The sequence below is a fragment of the Misgurnus anguillicaudatus genome, chromosome 8 (assembly GCF_027580225.2).
Source record: "Misgurnus anguillicaudatus chromosome 8, ASM2758022v2, whole genome shotgun sequence".
Lineage (NCBI taxonomy): Eukaryota > Metazoa > Chordata > Actinopteri > Cypriniformes > Cobitidae > Misgurnus > Misgurnus anguillicaudatus.
In genome coordinates this window covers 4,892,387-4,917,707 of record NC_073344.2, presented here as the reverse complement: position 1 = coordinate 4,917,707, position 25,321 = coordinate 4,892,387, and the positions used below count along the sequence as shown (strand labels likewise).

The 25,321-nt window shown below is 37.6% G+C and overlaps 1 protein-coding gene across 2 annotated transcripts in view; it reads right to left on the bottom strand.

The window, feature by feature from the left end:
* Positions 1–25,321, bottom strand: part of lpp (LIM domain containing preferred translocation partner in lipoma) — a 220,647-nt gene that overhangs the window by 61,160 nt on the left and 134,166 nt on the right. For both annotated transcript variants that reach the window (XM_073870155.1, XM_055213457.2), the window contains exon 6: positions 20,041–20,613. In XM_073870155.1, coding sequence (XP_073726256.1) covers positions 20,041–20,613 — 573 coding nt within the window. The remainder of the gene's footprint in view (positions 1–20,040; positions 20,614–25,321) is intronic.

The window sequence follows — 25,321 nt, the reverse complement described above, 5'->3', positions numbered from 1 at the left end:
TTGCCATGTAGTCTGTAATGTATGATGCATCTCTTCGTGAAATAGGCGAGTGTGTGTGAGTGCGTATTAAAGTAGGTCAGGTTTTGGAAACTGACACATCTTTGTGCTAACAGATAGGAGTAAATCTTAAGTGCTAAGAGCGACCCTAGAAGAAGAATAGAATGCAAGGGGAAGAATGAGAGATGTGGAAGGGTATCGCGTAAGGGTTAGCGGGAGATGTTCATGCAGGGTGGCAGAGACGACCGTTAGATGTTCTTTTTATCTATAATTACTTACAAACACTAAACATTGTCTTTGAATCACCTTGTGTTCTTTCTACAAGGCTGTAATTGCCAACCATTATGCTGTTCTTACCTCTAGAAAAGGTGTCATTTGTTTTTATTTAAACATCGGCAGTGATGGCAGTAATGAACATCTAGGAGGTTCGCACCTAGGAATCAATGTCCTGGCTTCCTGTTTGTGATGATCTGTTACCTTAAAGGAATATTCCATTTTCTTAAAAGAAAAATCCAGATAAATTACTCACCACAATGTCATCCAAAATGTTGATGTCTTTCTTTGTTCAGTCGAGAAGAAATTATGTTTTTTGAGGAAAACATTGCAGAATTTTTCTCATTTTAATGGACTTTAATAGACACCAACATTTAATACTTAACTCAACACTTAACAGTTTTTTTCAACGGAGTTTCAAAGGACCACAAACAATCCCAAACGAGGCATAAGGGTCTTATCTAGCAAAACGATTGTCATTTTTGACAAGAAAAATAACAAACATACACTTTTAAAGCACAACTTTTCGTTTAGGTCCGGTCCAGCGCGACCTCACGTAAATGCGTAGTGACGTAGGGAGGTCACGTGTTACATATATAAAACGCACATTTGTGGACCATTGTAAACAATAAACTGACACAAAGACATTCATTAGTATCAGTTGACGTACAACAACGTAGGAACGGTCCTCTTTTACCCCACTTGTAAACACTGGGGCGGAGTTTTGCATTCGTACTCTGTGACCTCTTGACGTGATGACGTATTGCGTCGGGTCACGCTAGAGCATGACGACCGGATCTAGACGAGAAGTTGTGCTTTAAAAGTTGTTAAATGTTGTTTTTATAGTCAGAAGTGACGGTCGTTTCGCTGGATGAGACCCTTGTGCCTCGTTTGGGATTGTTTATAATCCTTTGAAACTCCGCCGAAAAAAACTGCCAAGTGTTGAGTTAAGCATCAATTGTTGGTGTCTACCAAAGTCCATTAAAATGAGAAAAATCCTGCAATGTTTTCCTCAAAAAACACAATTTCTCCTCGACTGAACAAAGAAAGACATCAACATTTTGGATGACATTGTGGTGAGCAAATCATCTGGATTTTTCTTTTAAGAAAATGAAATATTCCTTTAACTATCATCTGCATGCACTGCATAAAGAAAGTGATGCTTTTCCTATTAACTGGCAACAAACTGCAAGTGACAGATGATTTAAAAAAGAAGGTGTAAAGGTTATTTCTTGTCGAAACAACCAGCACACTGAATAATATGGTCTACAGAAAAACACACATAAAGAACTATTAACAAACACTCACTCACCTACACAACCGAGGATATGTGCATGTATTATGCAATAATAATAATACTTATTAGCAGTAAGAATGAAAGTTATAATTTCTTTGCATTGAAACATTGTGGTCCAGAACAGAGCGGCACAAGAACATGAGGGCTGACAAGTGGCAATTTGCTGTAAGAGATGCTGTTCAGCAGGGGTCGCTGTTATGCAGGGAGGATATTACAGCATGATACAGTACAAACAGACACCGAAACAGATTCATCTTAAGTACATGGACACAGACCAAAAAAATGTAAAGGTGTTCCATAAACTATTTACAACTTTTTACAAGTGATATTTGCCTTGATTTGTCTTTATTTTCTTCTCACAAGCCTCATTTTTCATCTCAAGCATGACTTGAGATTCAATGACACTTTTCTTGATAACAGAAATATTTGATTTAAAAAAAATTGTTGCCGTGACGGTTTTTAAATATTTTCACACATTAAAATATTTAAATAATTAATAATTGTTTGACTTATTGCTTAGAAATATTTTACATAATTATAGAAAAAAATCATGGATTTAAAAATTTTAAGATTAAATTCTGTGTAAAGTCAAGGGCAAAATAATAACATCTACACATTAAAAGCATTTGAAAAGTATAAAACATTATTTAAATGCACTGTAGAAAGTTTTAGGACTTGGGTGGACAATAAATAAATAAACAAATAGGTTAACAATTATTGAAAAATTTAGGAATTTAAGAATGTCACTGAAAAAAATAAGGTAATAATTAAGGTAAGTGGTTGCAATCAATTTATTTTAGCTACATTTAAACAAAAGTTTTTATTTATTTATTTTTTTGTTTGTTTAAATGAAGCTTAAATAAATTGATTGCGACCACTTACCTTAAAAAAATTAAGTTAATTGAATTAATATTTTTTTCAGTGAATACTGTACAGTAAGTATAAATGAGCTAATTTTTTGCATTAATGACAGTATGTATTTGAGCTGGCATAAACATAAATCTTAGTGATCCAGGTAATTCGAGCCTAATTTAAGAATGCTTTAAAGAGAATTAGGTGTGGATCAATGGAAGCAAAGAAATCAGAATACAATGAAATTAATTACTAGAAATATGCTTGTTTGATTTATTGACCTAGAAATGGTGACTTACAGCTTCTTTATTTAAAAAATAAAACTAAAAATAAATAAAAAAATTAGTTTGTTTCCAGATCTATATGGTTTTTGACTGAATTCAAACCACACTCTATATCTACTGTGATTGACAGGATTCGATAAATAGGCTCCTCCTAAATTCTCTTTTAAAACTCCATTTAACAATAGTAATTACCTTAACACTGCAATGGACTTCCTTGGCTACAGTCGACTGTATGTAATAATGTAACTGATTACAAGTCTCATTGTGTCCATTTGAAAATTGCTGACTAACAAAACACACAATATAGATGCAGATTGATTGGCAGAGCAAAGATCTCTCTCTCAGATAGAGAATAAGGGAGAAATATCGATCCGATCTGTAATTTACTGTCCTGGCGGTGCTTGCGCCAGGACCATAGACCAGAAAAGTGTCACCGCTTTATTATTAACGGTCGACACAGGGCTCAGCCCACCTGATATACAGAGAACCCACTTTGACAAATGAAACCAGCAGCACTGTTGTCAGCAGTTTGGGTCCTCACAATACATCCACGCTTAGCCAGCGCAGAAACTGACCTCAAGTTCCCTCTAATAACAGATATAATAACAAGTACATGCACACCTAAAAAGGTTTATAGGACATGTTAAATGCATGTGATTAACTTGACGGAGCATTTAACATGTTTACTGATAAAAATTTAACAGAGATTTATAACGCAACTGTTTACAACACTAAAGGTTTAGTGTTGCTAGATAGGTGCTGTTAATATCATACTGATCGCCAGAATTTGGCACTCTGTGGGGTGGCAACCCACGGCGAGAGGAGAGAAACCTGGGGTAGAAGTGAAATCTGATTCATGGACATCCTTCAAGCACCCTGTCAATCTGGCCCTTTAACCTTTATACTTCAAACATTCAGCAACCAGAGACCAACAGAGGCTCTCGGCTACCTCAATAACCAACCAATTTTAGATCTCGCATTCGTAGTGCCATAAAATGCAATTGATCACTTGTCACACGGTTTAAGTATCATTAACAGGAGAGATCAGCAAAATCAGAGAGATAGAAATCTGACTCAACACTGAGGTGACAATGTGTGAGGAAAGAGTTGGCTGTAAAACAGAATTTTGTTCTCTTGGTTCTTTAACATGTACACAACATTACTTTCAACCCTAAAATGTTTACATGCAGTATAAAGCATCTGGGTGCGAAAACTTAACTTGTTATATTTAAACTCATCGTCTATCCCAGGATCCTTAATCATGTTCCTAAACAGACTTAAAGATGTTTATCCAGAGTGTTCCCAAACACTTCTCCAGTTTCCTGTTGGTATACCACCGGAATCCTTGACTACGTCTGGCACTGAACAATCCGTCCATTCATCAGTTTAATATGACAAGACGGATGAGTTCACATTCCAGAGGGGTTGTACAATAGCACAATACAACACAAACAAACCTGTTGCAAAAGCACTGCGCTTACACACCCCATCATTAAATGTCCGATTTATGAATTAAAGGCTACACAACAGGATGCACTGCCTGACCACACTCAATGTTAGTAGGGTATTATTATCGTTATGAGATTTGCTAGATATAGAACATAAGCAGACCTTGCATAAGTTGATTCTTTGTGATGATGCTATAAAGACGTACATGTCAGCACTCCGTTTTGTAATATATCTGTCATGTACAAGAGGGAGGGATTGTTTATCAAAAGTTGACTATTTACAGGCATAATATAGTCAATTGTGTGATGTGTCAGGTAAATAAAAAGCTTTCAGACAGAATCCCATGAATAGCCAAGCAATCTTAGATTGTATACGCAATTCCCTTAGCGAGCTTACAGTATGTTTGCTTTTTAGTTCATGATCATTAAATTGTTCAGCTTTTGAAAGAGAAATGTGTAGAAACATACACTAACCCAAAGGATTATAAGGAACACCATACTTATACTGTTTTTGACCCCTTTTCACCTTCAGAACTGCCTTAATTCTACGTGGCATTGATTCAACAAGGTGCTGAAAGCATTCTTTAGACATGTTGACCCATATTGAGGGGATAGCATCTTGCAGTTGATGGAGATTTGTGGGATGCACATCCAGGGCACGAAGTTCCCGTTCCACCACATCCCAAAGATGCTCTATTGGGTTGAGATTTGGTGACTGTGGGGGCCATTTTAGTACAGTGAACTCATTGTCATGTTCAAAAAACCAATTTGAAATGATTCGAGCTTTGTGACATGGTGCATTATCCTGCTGGAAGTAGCCATCAGAGGTGTACATGGTGGTCATAAAGAGATGGACATGGTCAGAAACAATGCTCAGGTAGGCCGTGGCATTTAAACAATGCCCAATTGGCACTAAGGGGCCTAAAGTGTGCCAAGAAAACATCCCCCAGCTAGCACAGTGGTAACAAGACATGATAGACCCATGTTCTCATTCTGTTTACGCCAAATTCTGACTACCATTTGAATGTCTCAACAGAAATCGATACTCATCAGACCAGGCAACATTTTTCCAGTCTTAAACTGTCCAATTTTGGTGAGATTGTGCAAATTGTAGCCTCTTTCTCCTATTTGTAGTGGAGATGAGTGGTACCCGGTGGGGTCCTTTGCTGTTGTAGCCCATCCGCCTCAAGGTTGTGCGTTTTGTGGCTTCACAAATGCTTTGCTGCATACCTCGGTTGTAACGAGTGGTTATTTCAGTCAAAGTTGCTCTTCTATCAGCTTGAATCAGTCGGCCCATTCTCCTCTGAGCTCTAGCATCAACAAGGCATTTTCGCCCACAGGACTGCCGCATACTGGATGTTTTTCCCTTTTCACACCATTCTTTGTAAACCCTAGAAATGGTTGTGCGTGAAAATTCCAGTAACTGAGCAGATTGTGAAATACTCAGACCGGCTCGTCAGGCACCAACAACCATCTCACGCTCAAAATTGCTTAAATCAACTTTTTTTCTCATTCTGACACTCAGTTTGGAATTCAGGAGATTGTCTTTACCAGGACCACACCCCTAAATGCATTGAAGCGACTGCCATGTGATTGGTTGATTAGATAATTGCATTAATGAGAAATTGAACAGGTGTTCCTAATAATACTTTAGGTGAGTGTATAATAATATACTTAGAATAATAATTATTATTTATTAACTATAATGATTTCAGCAATAAAATATGTAATATGTTTAGCTTTTGTCTATTTTTATCGTTAAAAACAGACCTGAAAAGTATGCATATACCAACTTAAAATGTCATTTTAATTAAATGCATTGACTTTTCTGTACAGGTATTTGACCCTGCCCGTAAAATCTAAAGTAGGCTAAAGTATCATAATCTAATTTTAAAATGAAGAAAGTTTAATTTGACTTACATATTTTATATATCTTTATACAGTGTGTTCATTTTGATTTATGTAGAAAACAGTAAACTTACAAAAAATCTGGGTTTTCAGAGTCAGGGTCACATATATTTTTATTATGTCTAAATACTTGTGGGAGGCCTGTATACGTGAACTTGTATGCTTTCTTTTTTATGTTAGTTCTGAACTTGAATGTTGAAAGAGAAGTTTGTCCTGTGGCCAAAACCTCTTAAGCTCTGCTGACTCTGTCGTCAATCAGTTTAATGGCTTGACGCTCTTCAAATTCACAAGCGAATAAAGAACAGGGTCACAAGCATGGGATTCCTTTATCAAGTACTCAAGGGACTACCAGGGAAAATCTATACTAGATTTAGTCATGCGTGTCCGGTGTCAAGACCGTGTATCTCTAGTTGTTAAGTCATATTGCTAAATGGCAGTGAGGCCTGCATTTCGTAGCTACACTTCCTCTCTCTTTCGTTTTTGGTATTTCAGCTTTATGTTCAGGACAAAATCTTTCAGATTTCTCTCAGATCTATGAGAAAGAGAGTACTATTTGGAAGGCTAAAAGCTGAGTCGGCTGTTTGCTGGCAGCGAAGCCTGAGATGCAATAGAAGTTACTCTCCAGGAACAGATTAAGCTCTGTGTGAGTGCGCAGAACAAAGAGACTTGACTTGTGCAAAACAAATGAAACACTGACTGCTCTAATTTCAATTTTGACTATTTAGTCTGTGATTGGAACAGGCTTTTTCACACTTATCAGTTTTGTGAATCTCTTAAACAGTAATAATTCTATAAAAATCACTATTAGATCATTTGTCAGAGAATAGATTAAAGGAAAACACCACAGTTTTTAAATATTTTACCATGTTCTTACCTCAACTTAGACAAATTAAAACATACCTATCATTTTTCAATGAGTGCACGTAATCTTTGTACAGCGCGTTGTGAATGTGTTAGCATTTAGCCTAGCCCCATTCATTCCTTAGGATCCAAACAGGGATGTATTTAGAACACTTCCAGGTTTTCCCTATTTAAAGACTGTTACACAAGTAGTTATACGAGTAAGTATGGTGGCACAAAATAAGACATGGTGATGTTTTAAGCAAATAAAAAATGAAAACTACATTGTATGGCGGATGAGAACTTAGTTTGCAGCACTTCGACCTCGGGCGCAGTAATATTAAGGGACGTTTGAGCAAGAGGGGGAGTAGTCAGGAGTGATGATGTTACACAGCGCCGAGGACGAAGTGCTGCATCCGCCATATAATATAGTTCTCATTTTTATCCGCTTAAAAAATCGTGTTGTGTAACTCCTCGTGTAACAGTCTAGGAAAACATGGAAGTGTTTGGTGGCTTCTAAATTCATTCCTGTTTGGATCCTAAGGAATGAATGGGGTTAGGCTAAATGCTAACACATTCACGACGCGCTGTACAAAGATTAAGTGCACACATTGAAAAATTATAGGTATGTATTAATTAGTCTAAATTGAGGTAAGAACATAGAAAAAAATATTGAAAAATTGTGGTTTCAAAATTAAATAACTTGATGACAGATCCGAACAGTTATTCGTGTTATATCCACCACATTCACGTGTTAAGCTTACTGTCATCATAAAAACTCAAATATTAATTAAAAATTGCTGTTTATAAAAACCCACTCCAGGGGGACAGTTGGGACATTTAAAACATATGCATGAAAAAGGTTATAACATGAATTCCACTCGACTGACTTTCCAACTGTACAGGTACTGGCATGCCTCTGTGCTTTTTATAGTTGCGCATCGCAGACCTGTCAACTCCGAGCAACAACATAGAATAATTGAATATATCTTCATTTGATATATCAGGCCACTTCTTTATTTTATCCTCCCACATGGTTATACATGGCAGGGTTTAATCATGCTTTAAGCGTGCTCCCACAACACTGTTTTCCACTGTCCAGCTATTAAAATGGAAGTCTGGCACAAACAAAGGAAATACGACACAAAGGAAATACGTCACATCACTTACTTCCACGTTTGAAAATAAGGTGGATTGACTAACATGATTTCTAGGGCTGGGTATCGATTCAGACGTTTCAGATCGATTCGATTTCGATTCTCGGGTCGGTTTTTATACTCTATTCAACTCAATGAATATAGATTTAATACAAATACTATATTAATAAAAAGAACAGTGAACAGCAGTTTACAAGTGGATAATTAATAAAAAGAAATGAAAAGCCACAACACTATCGTTGTCTTGCTTGTGAAATCTAAAATGCTTCCATACCTCTGACTTTTTATGTGAATGTGGCATCAAGGTCGAGGAAGCACCTGAAACCACCATTTTAAGCACTGAATAAATGAATGACAGGCTCGCCTCTCGCTCCTTGGTAACATCGCGCAAGGCAAAAAAGAGGGTGACATCTAGTGAAGACGACTAGTAATTAGATTAACGTTAATCTTACGTTCAATGTTTGTGGAAATAAATATGAAAGAAAAAATCGATTCTGCTCTTTGACAATCGATTTTGAATCGAACATGGTTTAAAAATCGATTAATCGAAAAATTATTATTTTTGCCCAGCCCTAATGATTTCTATTAAAATGTTCTATTGACAGACACTGTAATAGACACCTACATACCAGGCTATCACCATCAACAAAGGTTAACCATGTGCCATGTGCCAGGAATACCTTTTAAGAATGAAGAACACGGCAAAGAGTCTTGGGCAGGGGTCTCCAACGTGGTGCAAAGTGTGCCAAAGCACATTCTATTAATAGTATCAATTGTAATATTTATTTTATTATATTATATTATATATTTATTATATATATATATGTCACTCAATGCATATATATATATGAAGAGTTTGGTTCCAAAACGCAATAAATCCATTTTGACAAATGTCGGTAAAAACGTGTTTTCTATACCAAGAAAGTGACAAGATGAAAACCACTATTTTCTGTTACAAACTTTCACATAGCATCTTTAGGTTATAAAAACATAAAAAATTCAAATCCATAACTTGATTTTCAAAGATTTATTATAAAAACGAATTATTTTTTCCACAAAATGCAATAAATCCATGACAGTTTTTTATTTCAAAATGCTATAAATCTATTAAATCAATGTATAAATGTGCATTCATCTTTACCATTTTATATTTATTTAGTTGACTAGTGGTATACAATGACTAAAAAAATAAACATTAATGGCATTAACCAAAACACTTACTTTGTTATATTAAGAACACTGTCATTGCTGCGGTTACTTGACGTCGTCTCTTTACATTTTTCACTGCGATCATCTGTAAAATGTTTTGGTCATGCTCGATTTTCGTTGACTTTGAGTAAAATAATGTAAAGTTTTTAATAAGATCCCCTGGGGTCAATGTGTTAGCATAAGAAGCTTGATGCTGTCGGGAGAACAAGCACCCGAGTGCCTCTCGCGGAAATTATTAGATGTTGATGTCTTACGTTTCTTTCCCGTCACAGAAAACCATCACAGTTTTATCAATGCAATTAAAGTATTATTTCGTTTTGTTTGTTGATCACGAAGTACAAAGTAGATGAGGAAAACTAGGACTCCGTGTACTCAGCGCGCCGCCATTGCTTGTTTACATTGCGTGACTGGTGGGCTGTAATTTCAGAAATGGATTTATTGCGTTCTGTAAAAAATGAGGAGTGGCGTTTATCGCATTTTGGGAAAAAAGGGAGAAAAGATGACAGAATAACACGGCGGATATTGGATTTTGCGTAAAATTAAGAATTTACTTTTAACTACTGACCTGATATAATACTGATTTTGGCAGTAACTCATTTTTTTCAAAAATGGCGTTTATTGCGTATATATATTTATTTATAGCATGGTTTACTTATGTTAACCTTTTAACCAATACTAAAACATATCAACAAGTAAAATAAAATAAAATCTACAAAAAGTAAAACAAAAAGATTTTGAGTAGACTATATCAAAAAGTTGTCAGGACTCTGCCTTGAAGTCTTGTTAAATTTTGTATCTTGTCATGGTGGCAGAGTTCTGGCAGTCCCTGGCCTTGTGTGGAGGTTCATGCCTTGTTTTTGTGTTTGGGCATGTACCTCCGGTGTCTTGTCATTTGTCCCCGCTCCCTCGTCCTCCTGCTTATTGTTAATTATCACTTATTCCTGTTCCCCGCTCGTTATCTTGTTTGGTTTGCTCTATTTAATGTCAGTGTTTCTTTAGTTCTGTGCAGGATCATTGTGTTGTGTTCTCGTGGTTGTGTTATATGTTCCAGTCAAGTCTGACAATCTAGTCAATTTAAGTGTTTCATGTTTTATGTCGAGTACCCCCTCGTGGGTCTTTGTTTTGTTAGTGTTCTAAATAAAGTGTTTTCTGTTATTCCCTGACATCGTTGCGTTTGGGTTCATCTGTCCTGCAATACCTCACAAAAGTAGCCCTCCAGATTGTTTTAGCCCCATGCTCTGATCAGACGAGGCCATTGTGGGGGGATGCTCAGTGGGTGCACTGCAAACCCAACATGAGTTGGACTTACCAATAACACATCAGTCAAGAGACGGTTTCCAGTAAGGTTGCAAATCAAAGTCAAATCAGTATGCGATTTCCTCTTTTAGAAACCAAGTAAAGTACTAAACTTTACAATTAAACTAAATAAGGTTTGTCAACTTTAAAATAAAAACGCATGATGCAACATGAAAAAACTAATTAAAAATATTTAAGATCTATAAATATTTGTGACACTAACCATGTTATCACCATTTAACCAAAGACATTTTATTATTGAAGTAGCCTATACAAACAGATTTTTGGAACATTTTCAAACCATGCCAGGATGTTGTCCAAAAAGATAAGTAAAGTTTATAAGGGCAGTACCTATCACAAACAAACAAAAATATTCTTAAATTCATTTTATTCGATAATATAATCTAGAATGCAAACAGATGTGTTTTTTACAAATGGACCTTTAAATCCTCCTCTGCTGTGCATGACAAGTCTTTGATAGATTCAGCAGTAAAAATAACACTTTCCTAATTCATTTTATTAATGTGTTGAAATTGTGTTAAATATGATACAAATTTGATGAAGAAAGTCTGAAATGGCCAGAAGTTGGCCATGCCAGATGCCCAAGCATAAATAAAGAGGAGAGAGCACTTTAATGATGTTCTAGAGGAGAGTATTTCAAGAAGGTGTTGATAGCTTCCAATGCAAATGCTGATTTGTGAGTCAGGTAGAAAAACAACCTCTACACAGAGAGAGCGATGAGTGAAGGAGAGAAACGTCAAACATATGAAAGCTAAATGTTTGACACCCGAAGCCATCATTGACCTTCTAGGGGGCTTTAGCAGCCTGTAGGGGTTGAATACTTCAGAATAATCCCCCCCCTGTCAATTGTCACTCAAGCTCAGCAATAACACAAGCTATCATCCAGCTTAGCCTTTCCCCAATTTAGAGAGAGAGAAAGATTGAGAAGTTGAAGAAATTGGTAAATGAAACAGAAGCATGAAATTTTTCTTGTAAACTTTTGCTGGCAGATTTGCTTAATTATGTGTCCTTGAGCTGTGTTGACATGAAAAGCCTTCGCGTTTACACCTTACTTGACACAAACCAATCAAAGATGAGATCCGGAGAGGATTAACCAATCAGCACACAGCTAAAAGGTCTAGACAGAAAGTCATCACTGACATGTACTGACCCTGACCTTCTTTGACAGCCCTCAATTACAACTAATGTTAACTGTGACAAGAGGCACAAAGCAAAAAGCGAAGATCCCTCAGCATGAATGGGTGTGAATATATTAGCACATACCTCTCAATGAACCGTGGCAGGGAAATGGGCATTGCATGATCTACTATTTGCTAAATATTTGAGGTTATTTATACATCAGATTAGTGGCAGAGTAGCCCATGTTTACTAAGTTGATTATGTATTGTGAAGAGGGTTAAGGAAATGTCCAAACATGACATCTGGACAGATTGACAACAGTTAAGACAAAGATGACAGCTTTGGCTTTTACACTAATCTGGCTTTTATGTTGTTTGGTGATTTAGGATGAACATGTCGTGTTAAAGACAGACAGAAAAATAAACAGATTACAGTCAAAAAGAGCAGGGAAAGGTTTTCATCGGAACCAAGTGATTTGGAAAACATTCGGATCAAAAGCATTGTCTGATAAGAGGTCACTACACTGCCATGTTTTCTAACTGTGTGTGGTTTCAGAGCTCTTGTGTTCAAAGGTAGAGAGATGTTTGATGATTGCAATTATTTAAATTCATTTTTTACTTTTCTTGCACTTTATAGCATTTAGCAGATGCTTAATTGAAAAAGTATCAACTTACATTAAGACTATACATTCAAATGTATTCCATGAAAATTAAACGTATGACCTTGGTGTTGTTAGTGGTATTATGGTCTACCAATTTAGCTTCAAGAACAAATAGAAGAGTAAGTGTTGGTAGAAAGGCTTTTTGATATTATGGAGCTTAGAGAAATCATGATTATAGTAATTAGTTAAAACCGCATTACTCTGCCCACATTTCCTAAGTACAAACATTCTCTCTCTTATAATTAAACAGGCATACTTTAAATGTGTTTATAAAGAGACCCAAATAAAAAATATTGTCAGTAACAAAGACTTACTTTAGAAACATCAAATCTATGGCAGACTGGAGAGACAGGTGTGATTCAAGGGTTGTTTACAAAAAGATGTGTTTTCGTAGATTGGATCACAAGTGGACAAGAAAGACATATCACGTTTACACCTGGTATTTAAATCCGTCTCTTTTGTCCACTTTCGACAGCTTCTGTCCTGAACTTTGGGGGGGTGGTCTGTGAGACTGTGGGCGAGTCTCTCTGCTGTCATTTAAACGCGAGTGGGAGTAATGATGAGTTTATACGGACGCAAACTAATATTATGTCAGAGTCCACTGTTTTGTTGTAAGTAAACATGCTGCACAGTGTTTTGTACATGTATATGTTAAAGCTTTCGCTTATGTTTCAACGCAATTGATGAAATAAGATCGCGCAACTTTCACACGCTTGCAAAATGAAACTACGCAGAGATCAGCCGCTGTACACTGGGAGTTCGCCCCAGAAGTCAGAAAAGACGTAAAACATTGTGTTTAGATAAATGGGCGGAGAGAAGGCGGTCCGTGTGGCTGTTCGAACACATTCAACCACATGTGCGTTTACACTACAAAAGCAATCCGATCGAAAGGGTTGTCGACTACCTCTGAATGTGGTTGAAAATGGTTGAGCTTAAAACGTTTAAAACGTCGTCCACTTGTGATCCGATCGACGCAAACGCATGTAAATGCCAAGTGTAAAAAACAGGCTCTCAGATGTACCTGTTTAAGGTTGGAGGAGGTTATCGGGAAGCCTCACTTAGAATAAGTGAGAGTTACGTTTGTAGACCTTATCACAGCGGTCATTTTGGTGCAGGCCTAGGTATACAATCAATTCAAAGCTACCACATGATGTCTAATGTAGGGTTCACACCAGATGCGGTAGAGGCGGCAAGCATGAGTGATTTACATATTAAAGGAACAGTATGTAGGATTGTGGCCAAAACTGGTACTGCAATCACACAACCAATACACAAATATACAATATGTGGCCAATACACAAAATGACAACATAAACATCAGTTGAGGGCTGCAACTCCACTTTTTAAATGACAATATCCTGGCCAGACCACTGTTGTCAGTAATATAAGTATTTGAAATGAAAATGATTTCTTAATGTCCAGTGACACATCAGGGCCATTTTATGATTAATTAATATAAATTTCTTACATAGTGTTCCTTTAAGTCAATGCAAAGACGCGATTAGGCATCCTGTGGCGCGGTACGCACGGTAGCCGCGTTAACCAATCAGGACCTTGCTGTAGCAGTGATATGATTACAGGAAGTGAGCTGAGTCTCAGCGGATTCGCAGAAGCCCCTCCCATGACGCACATTTTCGCGTGAATGTCTCGAATGACTAGAATTTCAGGCGCGGTTGAAGCGAGTAAACTCAAATGTTCAAGCATTCAACTACGAGCGAATAGCGCGTTTTTGCCGCCTCTACCGCGGCTGGTGTGAACGCAACATTAGTCTCAGACAATTTGCCACACCAAAATGGCATAAACTAAATGTTGACCATAAATACCACACAAACAAATGTCAGATGCGAATGTGGATGGGCATGTATCTTTGTATGGGTTAAACACACCTGTCAGAAAACGTACAAATAAAGATCATTTTAGATGTTTAACGACTATTCAGAGCGTTGGGAATGTTAGATGATAGCTTAATGTACTTATTTTTATGAAAACATACATTTCGACCAAAATCGACATATCCTTTCTTTTGCCTGTAGCTTAAAATTAGACTCAACTACTAGTGCATTCTGACTCAATTTGACAGCATGGATCAATAATATCTACCCCACAAATCTGCATTAAATAAAAGAAATCAAAGACACAGTCAAAGAGACATAACAATCAAACAGTGTTGTTCTGATGTACTATTTTTGGAATTGCAATCTCACAATTTGAAGTACTTGTGTTTCGAATAATGTAAATTTGTTTTCTTAATACATGAAGCTTTTCCCTACAATGTGCTATTTATTTTGTGTTTAGTTAAACACAGTCCTTGATGAGCTATCCCCAAAGGCTCAGGCTGCAGTTGTTTGTACTATTGCATAAAATCCTTGAATTAGTGTGGACTCAAGGATGTGTTCTGTTCTCCAGATTGAAGCTATGGAGAGAGTGTACGTGAAGACCGCAACAGCCATCTCCATGGAGCAGCCAGCAGAAAAATAAATCATTTTAATGGCTCTCTGAGGGAACTCCAAAAGTCCTATTTCCCAAATAATATTTATCCTGTTGTTCAATGATGTCTTCAAATGCCACTAAACCACCGAGAATAAAGTTTATTCGACACTTCTGCAATTTTAATTTCCCATTATAATACACATTTTTGTCACTCTGAATTCTGATTGGATAAGCCACTGTAAAGTAACAATAAAAGCAAACCAGCAGCTGTACGGTCTATTAATGCGCCAAATAGCTGCTATATCGCCTTGCATTTGAAAACAGACTGCTATTAATATGATAAACTATATTATTTGGCAGAAAAATTGTTTACTGCAAAAATTATTAAAATTGCACATTTTAATTGAATATTTTCGTGCTTTATTTCAGTTCTGTAGTCCCAGTTATGTTAAAAGCAATAAACAAATTTTTGTGTTACAGTAATTTTCATCTCACTCAATGATTTTATTATACTTTATGCCTAAAAAGACTCATTATCCATGGTAAAATGGGTATGTAGTGGAGGATGTAGCTCAGTGGTAGAGTGCATGCTTTGCGGGTTCAATCCCCAGAATCTCCAAGTGTTGATTTGAAGGGCAGTCATGGCCTAATGTTTAGAGAGTCGAGGCACCTTATCCTCTATTGCTCCCCGGGCACTGCAGTGATAGCTGCCCACTGCTCTGCGTGTGTGTGTTCATGACTTGCAGTGCATGTGTTCACTACTCACTGGAATGATTTAAATGCAGAGGTCACATTTCGGGTATGGGCTACCATACTTGACAATCATGTCACTTTCACTTAAAAATCAAGCCTCTCGGAGCTTATTGCTTTAATAACTAAACCAATAAAAATAAACAGAAATATAGATTGATGTTGAAAAGGCCTTTAGAGTGAGAGACAGGATGAGCCTGTAAAGACACCAAGCAAAGAAACATCAAATGTTCCTGCCAGTTATCATCCCATCACTCTTACATTTTAATAACAGTGTATTGCATTACTCTAATCAAACTGGATGTTTTACATCCTTAGGCTGATTGTAAACGACATTCCAGATTATTGCTGAAATATTAAAAAAGTAACTGCTTCTTAGAAGCCTTTAAATCTTATTGCAGAGGACTTCAGCATCAGTGTTAATGACCTATGAGATCTACCGAGAGGTAAGATCAGATTGGAAGCTGCCATAAGAAATTTTAGTCTCACAACTTATGTGTTGGTTTTAAACGTAAAGACACATAAAAAGAAAACAACATTGCAGGACCATGTAAACAGAAACTAAATTAGGACTGTCAATTTAACTTGATGTCTATCTGAATGTGTACACTGAACATCTATTCAAAAACGACAAGGTTGTTTACGTAATCCCGGTTCCCTGAGATAATGGAAACGAGCATTGCATCAATTAGGGATGCTCACATTGACCGTTTAACCGTTAACCGAAGGTAAGAATTTATGACCGATTAACGTTATCAGTTAGAATAAAAAAATATTTGTTAATACATGGTGCGTTTTCTATCTTTAATTTGTGAATGTCCTGTAAATTACACAAATTATTGCTGCCCTGATGGTCTGATAAAGTAATCATTTGTATGAGAAATCATTTGTATGCATGTTTGGAAGTTGAATGGAGATGCGCGCGTGTCCGCGCAAGATGACGCGGTCCATCTCGCGCACATCCGGACAGACGTTCGCTGATGGCCTCTGACCCTGTCCATAAACATCTAATTATGGACAATGGTTAATGTTCGGTTTAGAAGCTATGGTTGTCGGTCGGGAAAATTAACTGATATGAGCATCCCTAGCATCAATAGCTGACGCTATGGGGGAACTCCTGTTTACTCAGTGATTGAAGCATATTGGTTAAAGTCTGTGAAAATCACAGACCAAAGTTTGCGGCCACAAAAATGGGCAGAGACTACGCCCTATATAAGCCTGGGCAATGCTTGGGTTTTTGCCAAGCTTTGTGCTAAACAGGGCCAAAATAAACCCAGATAAAGTAAGCTCAGGAACATGGAGTTCGGAAATGTTAAAGCACAAGACATAAAACTAAAGTGCAGATGGGTGAACCGCTGAGGAGAACCACAAATACAATCACTGTAATTAAGCTGATAGGACCTGCGTTTTTAAGACAGGAACATCTAAGCTGTAAAATCTAACAAATGTTCCGGCTGCCGCACAAATGTAATTCCAAGGGGGCACTGCACATTCAGGGAAGTGTATGCCAATGTAATGGCATCAACGATACACTTGAGCCATTTCTCAATACCAAGTACGCCAAACTCGGACTTGTGTCCTTCGTAGTTCGAACTTGCAAGTTCAGACTCGGAAGAACGAACTCCTGACGCGAAATGCATTATGGGAAACTTCGCTGTCATAAGTCCACACAAGTCTCCTCTGATGCATCCTCGATAAAATGGGCGGATCAAGAACACATCCGGGGATCTTATGTGAACTTGGGCTTGATGCGAACTTTGAATTGGAACAGTACGTGGGCCGCGACTGATGATGTTTCAAAATTCCACAAGAACGCAAGTACAGACAAGAACGCATATTGAGAAACGGCTCTTGATAACCTCTGTCAACAGATGGGCATACCCAAGGATTGATCTGCGAAGCTCACAAACAGCTGTTCCTAAAGGAGGCGAAGCGAGCAAAGAAACCACTTGGACCCTGAACGGTGTTGAAAGGACCTTGGGGACCTACCCCACCCTTGGCCTTAAGGACTGATTTGCTGTCGTTGGGGCCGAATTTCAAATAGGAAGGGTCTGTGCAAAAGGCATGCAGATCGTCAACCTGTTCAACTGACACCAGCGCGAGGAGGAGAGCGGTCTTAAACGAGAGGGCTCGAAGGGAGGGCCATTCAGGGCTTCAGGACAGTGGATAGGTCCCATGATGGACAGTGCATGGTCGTGGAAGATTAAGTCTCCTATCGCCTCTGAGAAATTTAACGACAAGGTCGTGTTTCTAAATAGACTGGTCAGCGAAAGGAGCGTGATTCACTGCTATCGCCACCATGTAGACTTTGGAGAATGTCACTTTGAGCATTGAGCATCCCGATCGCCATGCTCGGGACTCTCGCTTTCAGCCAAAATTGAAGCGGCCCCATGAGAAGCAGGCCCAGGAGTGGAGATGCTGCTGGCATCCCCCAGCGCCTGATGGTGCCTGCTTCAGGGTCAGCCATACTCGGGCCCTGTTGGAGTCAAGCATCACACATAAAAACAAGCCAATAGTCAAGGTAATTAAAAATGCAAATGCCGCTCTCAGCTGCACATTTGGTAAATGTATGTGTGGCTAGAGATAATCCGAAGGGCAGGACCATGCATTGGTATGCTGTTCCGTCGAACGTGAATCTCAAGAGTGGTCTTTGAGGAGAGGGATTTAGGTTACAAATCACCTGATTTAGGCTACAATATCACTTGAATTCTTTTACTGGGATACACTTGAAACCTCTTGTTTTTCTCTCACATACTCACTAATAAAGTTAGAACTAAAAGTCATCTAGGGAATGGAGGAGGGGATAGAGAAAATAAAGAAAGAAACAGAAAAGAAATCGAAAGAAAAGATTAAGTACATGTGTGAGTTTATTTAAGATAAACAGTTTTTCGTTCAGACAAACAGATTTAGACGCTGTAAAGCCCTACAGAGAAGAGCCATTAACAATTCATAAAGGTTAAAATAACTGTTTATTCTGAAGATTTCTATGAAGGATGCTAAGAAACTCCCTGCTGTATTGCCAACTTAACCAATTAAATCACGAACACAAACTGAAGTAGCATGCACGCTTGTGAGACACTTACGATCCTCAACAAAGACGTTCACACACAACCCACACACACAATGCCAAAAATAAGTTTCATTTTGATCAGTCAAGTTTCATTTTCTTGGTAGGTTTCTTTAAAGCTGTTTCTTAAAATGAGCTGTCATGACTAAAGAATAATCAAGACTTTATTTTAAATATGAGGGTTTTGTGTGGCAACCACCCTTTGCAAAACGCTCTCCCTCTCTCATGCACAATCAATAAATTATAAAAATACACAAGCTACGAGCAGAAACACACAATCATTGGACACAAACACAGATAATTAATTAGCAGCAATGCATTATTCATACACATATACAGTACACGCACACACAACACAAGTATTTTCATGAATTTTTCATTGTGGAAAATAAGGACAGCTACAGTATGTGCTTGTGTACCTTCCCTTCACCATTGCCTGCTTTTTGATTAAAATAAGCTAAATATTTCCAAAACCTTGTTGATTTGCTGACTAATTTTTGTTACATCTAAGATCCACATATATGGACTTACAAATTATGACTTAACATTTGAGCATTGGTTAAGGCAGACTAAAATTTTTGTATTATAAATTTTATTTCTCATGTGTTCAATTGAATAGATGTTAACATATGGTCTTCTGGAACCTTGATTCTGATTGGTCACTGTGGCATTCTGCTGTCAATACAAGTATCTTAGAAACACAAGTATAATCCATAATTTCAATAAAATGTGAGAACTGAATATATATCTATACATACATTATATCTCAATACTTGTAAGTATACAATATTGGCCAAAAGTGATGTCCAATTTTAAACAATTGACATCTTTGCTACATATTCAAATATTTTATTAAAGATGCATTAAAACTCCACTTTTTTGGAAAATAGGCTCATTTTCCATTAGATTTTGACCGTTTTGGAATCCATTCAGCCAATCACCGTGTCTGGCAGTACTACTTTTAGCATAGCTTAGCATAATTCATTGAATCTGATTAGACCATTAGCATCACGCTCAAAAATGACCAAAGAGTTTCGATATTTTTCTTATTTAAAACTTTACTCTTCTGTAGTTACATCGACAGAAAATTTAAAGTTGGGATTTTCTAGGCCGATATGGCTGAGAACTATACTCTGATTACCGCTAGACCCGGAGATCGGCTGAATGGATTACAAAACGGTAAAAATCTAATGTTTAACTCTAGAGGAGCTGAAAAATTAGCCTATTTACATTAGTCATTACATTACATTAAGTTAGTCTAATGTAAATTACCCCACCCCCCAGACATCACTTTTGGACACTACTGTATATGCTACTACCCTCTAATGTTATGTTCCTGTACCAGCCGTCAGCTCTTTATACTTAAGACATATTCTTACTTCAGTTTTATGTTTGTTCTGCTGTGGTTTAGAACACATGTGTGACCCTTACCTTAGCAGGTGCAGAAGGCCCACCACCGAAAGGTGCCAGGCTGGCAGGAGGGTCAGTGATGTAGGTTTTCTTGGGGGGATTGGGCTGGTATCCCTGGTTGACCGGAGGAGCATGGTGACTTGGCTCAGCTCTCCAAGTGTTTTGACCTCCATAACCAGGAGCTCCACCATAGTGCTGATCTTGGTAGCCTCCAGACGGAGCTGGGCAGAATCCTGGCTGCGGAGGACCATATGCAAAGTCAGGACCTCTGGGTTGAGCTGGCATGTACTGAACCTGGGCCGGGCTGCGGACGGGCTGCTGCTGCGGTCCGGGCTGAGCAGCCCTGACCTGAACGTTGAAGGTGGGTTGGCTCGGGGTAGAAGCAGTGGTGTAGGAGGCTGGGACAGGTTGGGGAGTAGGCTGGTACTGAGGACGTGGAAGAGTGGAGGTCGCTGGAGGGGCGGCGTTTGGAGAGGCCTGTGGTTTCGGGGTGGATTTCTTGGTGGCAGTTAAAGGAGGCTGTTGTGGAATGACCATGCGCCTATAGCCAGTAACGGGAGCACTGGAGCCTGTTGCAGCTGGGCTTGCAGAATTCTGTCAAAAGATATAAAAATCATATTATAAAATGACCCGTACTGGTTATTCATTCTTATTGGTTGAAACGCGTTCTAAGTCGTGATAAAATACCAAGGTAACCCCACAGTTCAGACCGCATTACATAAGTATCACTGCGCCACTGTTGCTTCATACTGATTTATGAAAATAAACACAACAGTCTTTAATGATATTTTTAATTTTTCTACAATTGCACAATTAATGGCGATATCCAGATAAATGTCAATAAATATTGTTGAGTCATCTTGTCAATAAATATAAAACATTCCCAGAGGAGTGTCTATCTCAAATCCATATTTCCACTATCTACTGGGTGGCAATCTTACCCAACTAAAGCCGAAAGTATACTAGGGACGTCCGCGTATGCGCGCCGTCCGCATGACGTCATTTTCGTCATCAAGAGGGTCCCTGACAGCCTGTTAGACTAATAATTTGAATAAGAAATCATTTGTATTGCGTATAGTGTCAAACGCGGCCATCCGCGTGTAGCCGCGGGAAGTATACTCTAAAAGCTGCGTGGACGCGTGCGCGCGCGAGCCGGACGCGGAAAAAAGTATCCCCCGGCCTTTAAACACTGACGCATTCACTCAACAATAAAAACACAGTTTAAGTTTTGATCAGGCTCTAAATCCGATCTCTTACAAAAGTTCTTCACAAAATGGGATTATGTCAGCTTTTAGCTGAAAATTAAGGAAGGATGAAACTTTTTTTTAGACGGAGGGTCTATTTTCATTTGATATTTTTTATGTTAATTCAAAGAAGATAATTTTTCTGGAAGGCATTAAACTAAAACTGGGTAGCAGTTTTTTTTTTTAAAACGCTGATGGGAAAGAGTTAAGCATGCTTCCAAGCATATTTGATCCACACTTGCATGATATAAATGTTAATGTATTAGAAAAATGTTGAATAATGAAAATACACTCTACAGTCCTTAATCATATTTTCATTGTGTCTTGGCTGCGTACTTGATTCTGAGGAACTACTTTGTTTGGCGGAAGAGTAATATTTGTACTAATATAATTACAACTTGTTTTATTTTATGAAATCCTGCAATGTATATGAAGTAACTGTTTTATTAAAGCAATAAGCCCCGTGAAGCAGTGGCGTTACAGTGCATTTTATAAAGCTAAGGGGGTTTTAGGCACTCCGCTTTGCGTCGTGCCTAATAACGCCCCTTAGCTGTTATAAAATGCACTGGTAACCCACTGCTTTGCGGGGCTTATTGCTTTATTTTACATTTAATAAATCTAACAATATAATGTAACTGAAAACGGAGTTCTTAACCTAGAAGCTGATAAACTACAATACCTCCCTATGTAGGATGATTTTATGTAGAATACAGTAAATCACAAAAAAGGGCTGGGTTTTCACAGGCAGGGTCACCAATATGACAACTACTGTGACTAAGGTCCATGGCTGTAAAGCTGGTAGACAGTGAATCTGTAGTGTAACTGGCTAACATGATACTGTAGCTAATGATGGTACAGACAATGTCCCAATGAATGTAACAATGAGGGGTAGTTCCCAGAACATAAGTTGTGCAGAGCCTTCGTACATAATTAAATCACCTCATGTCTCACAGTGTAAGTAATTATAAATGCTGATCGATCTACAGGACAAGTGCAACACCATCAGTTGGCCAAGCCCAGACCACAGCCACTCATAAACTACAGCAAATAAAGCGTTGAGATTTAGAGCTATGAGGAACGTATAAATTGTTTTGGTGGAGAGATAGGGAACTCATGGACTTCTTGATGAGAGCAGAAACAATTGTGCTGACGCTTGCTGGTTGCATACGACAGAAGCTAAGTCAGAAAGATTTGTGTCTTCAGATTACCAGTGCACTATTCCTGGATGCTTTGGCGCTGTATAGCTCACCACAGAGAGGTCTATTTAGTGTCCAACAATCGCTGTTACACAGCACCTGAGGACATGCTACATTTTTGTAGATGTGAAGAGATTATTTCAAATCGCAAAAGACACTAATCTAGCGACAACCAAGATTTAGATCAATCTTAGGCGTTTAGAGCATTTGTGGCTGTGTCTGATTGCATTAAGCGACCAAAGAGAAATTTCCATTCTACAATATTGGCTGAATTATTCTTCTATAGAAGGCTCTGTCATAACTAACTAGCTAAATGAAGACCAAAGAGAGTCTAATTTCATGATGAAACATTCAGTAATAGTCTTCATGATAACACATCATTGCCTCAAGCAGAATTACATGTTTAAAGCAAATGTCTATGAAGTGAATGTGCCTATAAAAATGTTTTAATCTTGTGGTGATGCCCATCTCTTCACAAATTCAGACAGGAAGTGTTTGGTTGTGCGGGAAAAGGCACGGTTGCATCATACACTTCAGATGCGTTTCATGGTTAAGACAGTTTGCTGAAGAAAGTGGGTCAGAAAGAGTTTTCAAAGCAAAAATATAGAGATAATACTGCAAATACACATTAAAAGGTTTCACAACATACTGTATAGTTCTGGTTTTAATATTACGCTGTAAATATTAAATCAGTTTTTGTTTAACTGTATTATTGTTTAAAATAAACTTTTGTGTAAATTATAAGGTAGTTCAAACTTCTTTGTTCCAAAAACAATTTTACAATTTATGGAAAAGAACTACAGCACTTTACTATATGCATTAACTAATTAACTTACTTTACTTTGTAATAAAATTACATTTATTAGACATTTTACAATGTATCCATCCAGAGGTCAATGCCAAAGATCAGAAGTTTTACACTTTTTTTGACACACAAAACTGACATAAAATAATAATCCCATATTTACAGGCTGATAACATACTAGGCTGCGCTAAAATTGAAACTCCTCATTTTCCTCACTGACTGTGCCAGTTACAATTACATATTACAATGTCAAAATCTAATACCAAATCCTATCAAACAGATCACTAGTGGTAATGACCTACAAACTAGCTGTCATTAACCTATGCTTTTCTTTTTAGGTTACTGCCTTAAGCCAGCATGAGAATGAAAATCAATTATCGTTCCTATCACAAGTTGAGGAGAATGAAGCTCTGTGCCACAGGCAAAGGCTTAACACAAATATGACCTTTTTTAAGGGCTCACGGTGCTCTGGCAAAGTTAGGAAAGGGGTTTTGGCTGATATACCATGAACGTGATGACCAATTAAGGTAACCAATCGCAGCTGTTTATTAACATATCAGAGCAAATGAAGATCAGTAGCAGCTCGTGATTTCTGTCACGTTCCATCTTTACATTTAACAGCGGGAAGTTTCTTGTCCTCAGTTTCACAGGATGTGATTTGGTAAATGAAGGACAAACTGTTTTCCACTTAATGTGCTGAGTTGCATAAGGCCTACTGTGCTGGCCATTAAAATGAGAAAAATGATAAACGACACGGGTCCCTACGTTTTTTTTATCTTAAAAATAACACCTTAGGCCTTTCTGACACAAAAGTCAGATAGACTTGAAAAAGGCCCCGTGAAATATTTCACACTCTTAACTGCAATTTCCGTCTCAGCGATTAGGAACGATGTTTCTGTCTGCATGCAAATGTAAAATACCCTAAACGTGCCCTTCAGGAAGTGAAATTACTCAATTTAAATGTTTCATGCTATTTTAAATACTTGATATTATTAATTTATCTATAAAGACCTTAAAACCTAACATTTACTTAGCAGAGGGCTGGAAATGCAAATAGGACGCTAAAAATAATTACATTGTCATGGCAGATTTTACAGCCATTAGATTATAGGAGAGAAACCAGGGGTAGGATAAGATTGTAATGAAATGGCATGTCACAAATTTCCTTGTGCAAACAAATTTAGGAAGTTGTGTTTCACAGATAAAGTTTTAAACTATGTCGATACTGATGAAACCACATAAATATGCACATTTGCTTCAAACTTTTGAATGCAGATAATCTAATGATTTATAGTTTAAAAAAATTCCTAAAGTTTTGCCACATGTAAAAAAGAAAAGCTACTCCAAATGCATAATGCATGAATACTTTGTGTTAGAAACAGACTAACTTTATTGAAATTCATTTGATAGCAGTGGTCACCATTCACTTTTATTTTATTTTTTGTAAAGATAGAGGTAAATGACTTAATTTTTTTACAGCTTTTTTGCTATTTTTGTGTCTTAAAAAAAATATAAAAATGAATACTGTTTAATATGTGAAATCACCAAGTTTGTATGCTGAAAAACTTGTATGAAACTTAAGAAACATGATTTTGGATAGAAAAGTATCTCTTTTCTTATAAGCATGTAGCATTTCCTTAGCACGCCATTATTTTGTTTTCCAATTGTTATAAGCATCATAAGCATTGCATCCAAACAACTGCTGAGAAGTGCAAGGGTCCAGCAAGCATCTCTAAACAGTCTTCTCTGAAAAGAGACTTGTTTTCCTCTTAAACTCATGATTTGGACTTTTACAAGCATCTGAAGTATGAATTTTTTTCTGAAATTCCACTCAAAGGCTTTTTGACACATTAGAATAGATTAGGAGAGAGTGTGCATGACTCCAGGGCCTGAGTAAATCTGTTAACTTTGCATTTCAAACCAAGGGGACTTGTGATTTTATGGCACAGAGGGAAAACCCCATCAATACGAGAGAGAAGTTCATCACTCCGCTTCTGCTGTGCGTGTAAACTAATAAAGGGGACTTTTTCTCCAGCCTCATGGGCAGCAGGTCAGGT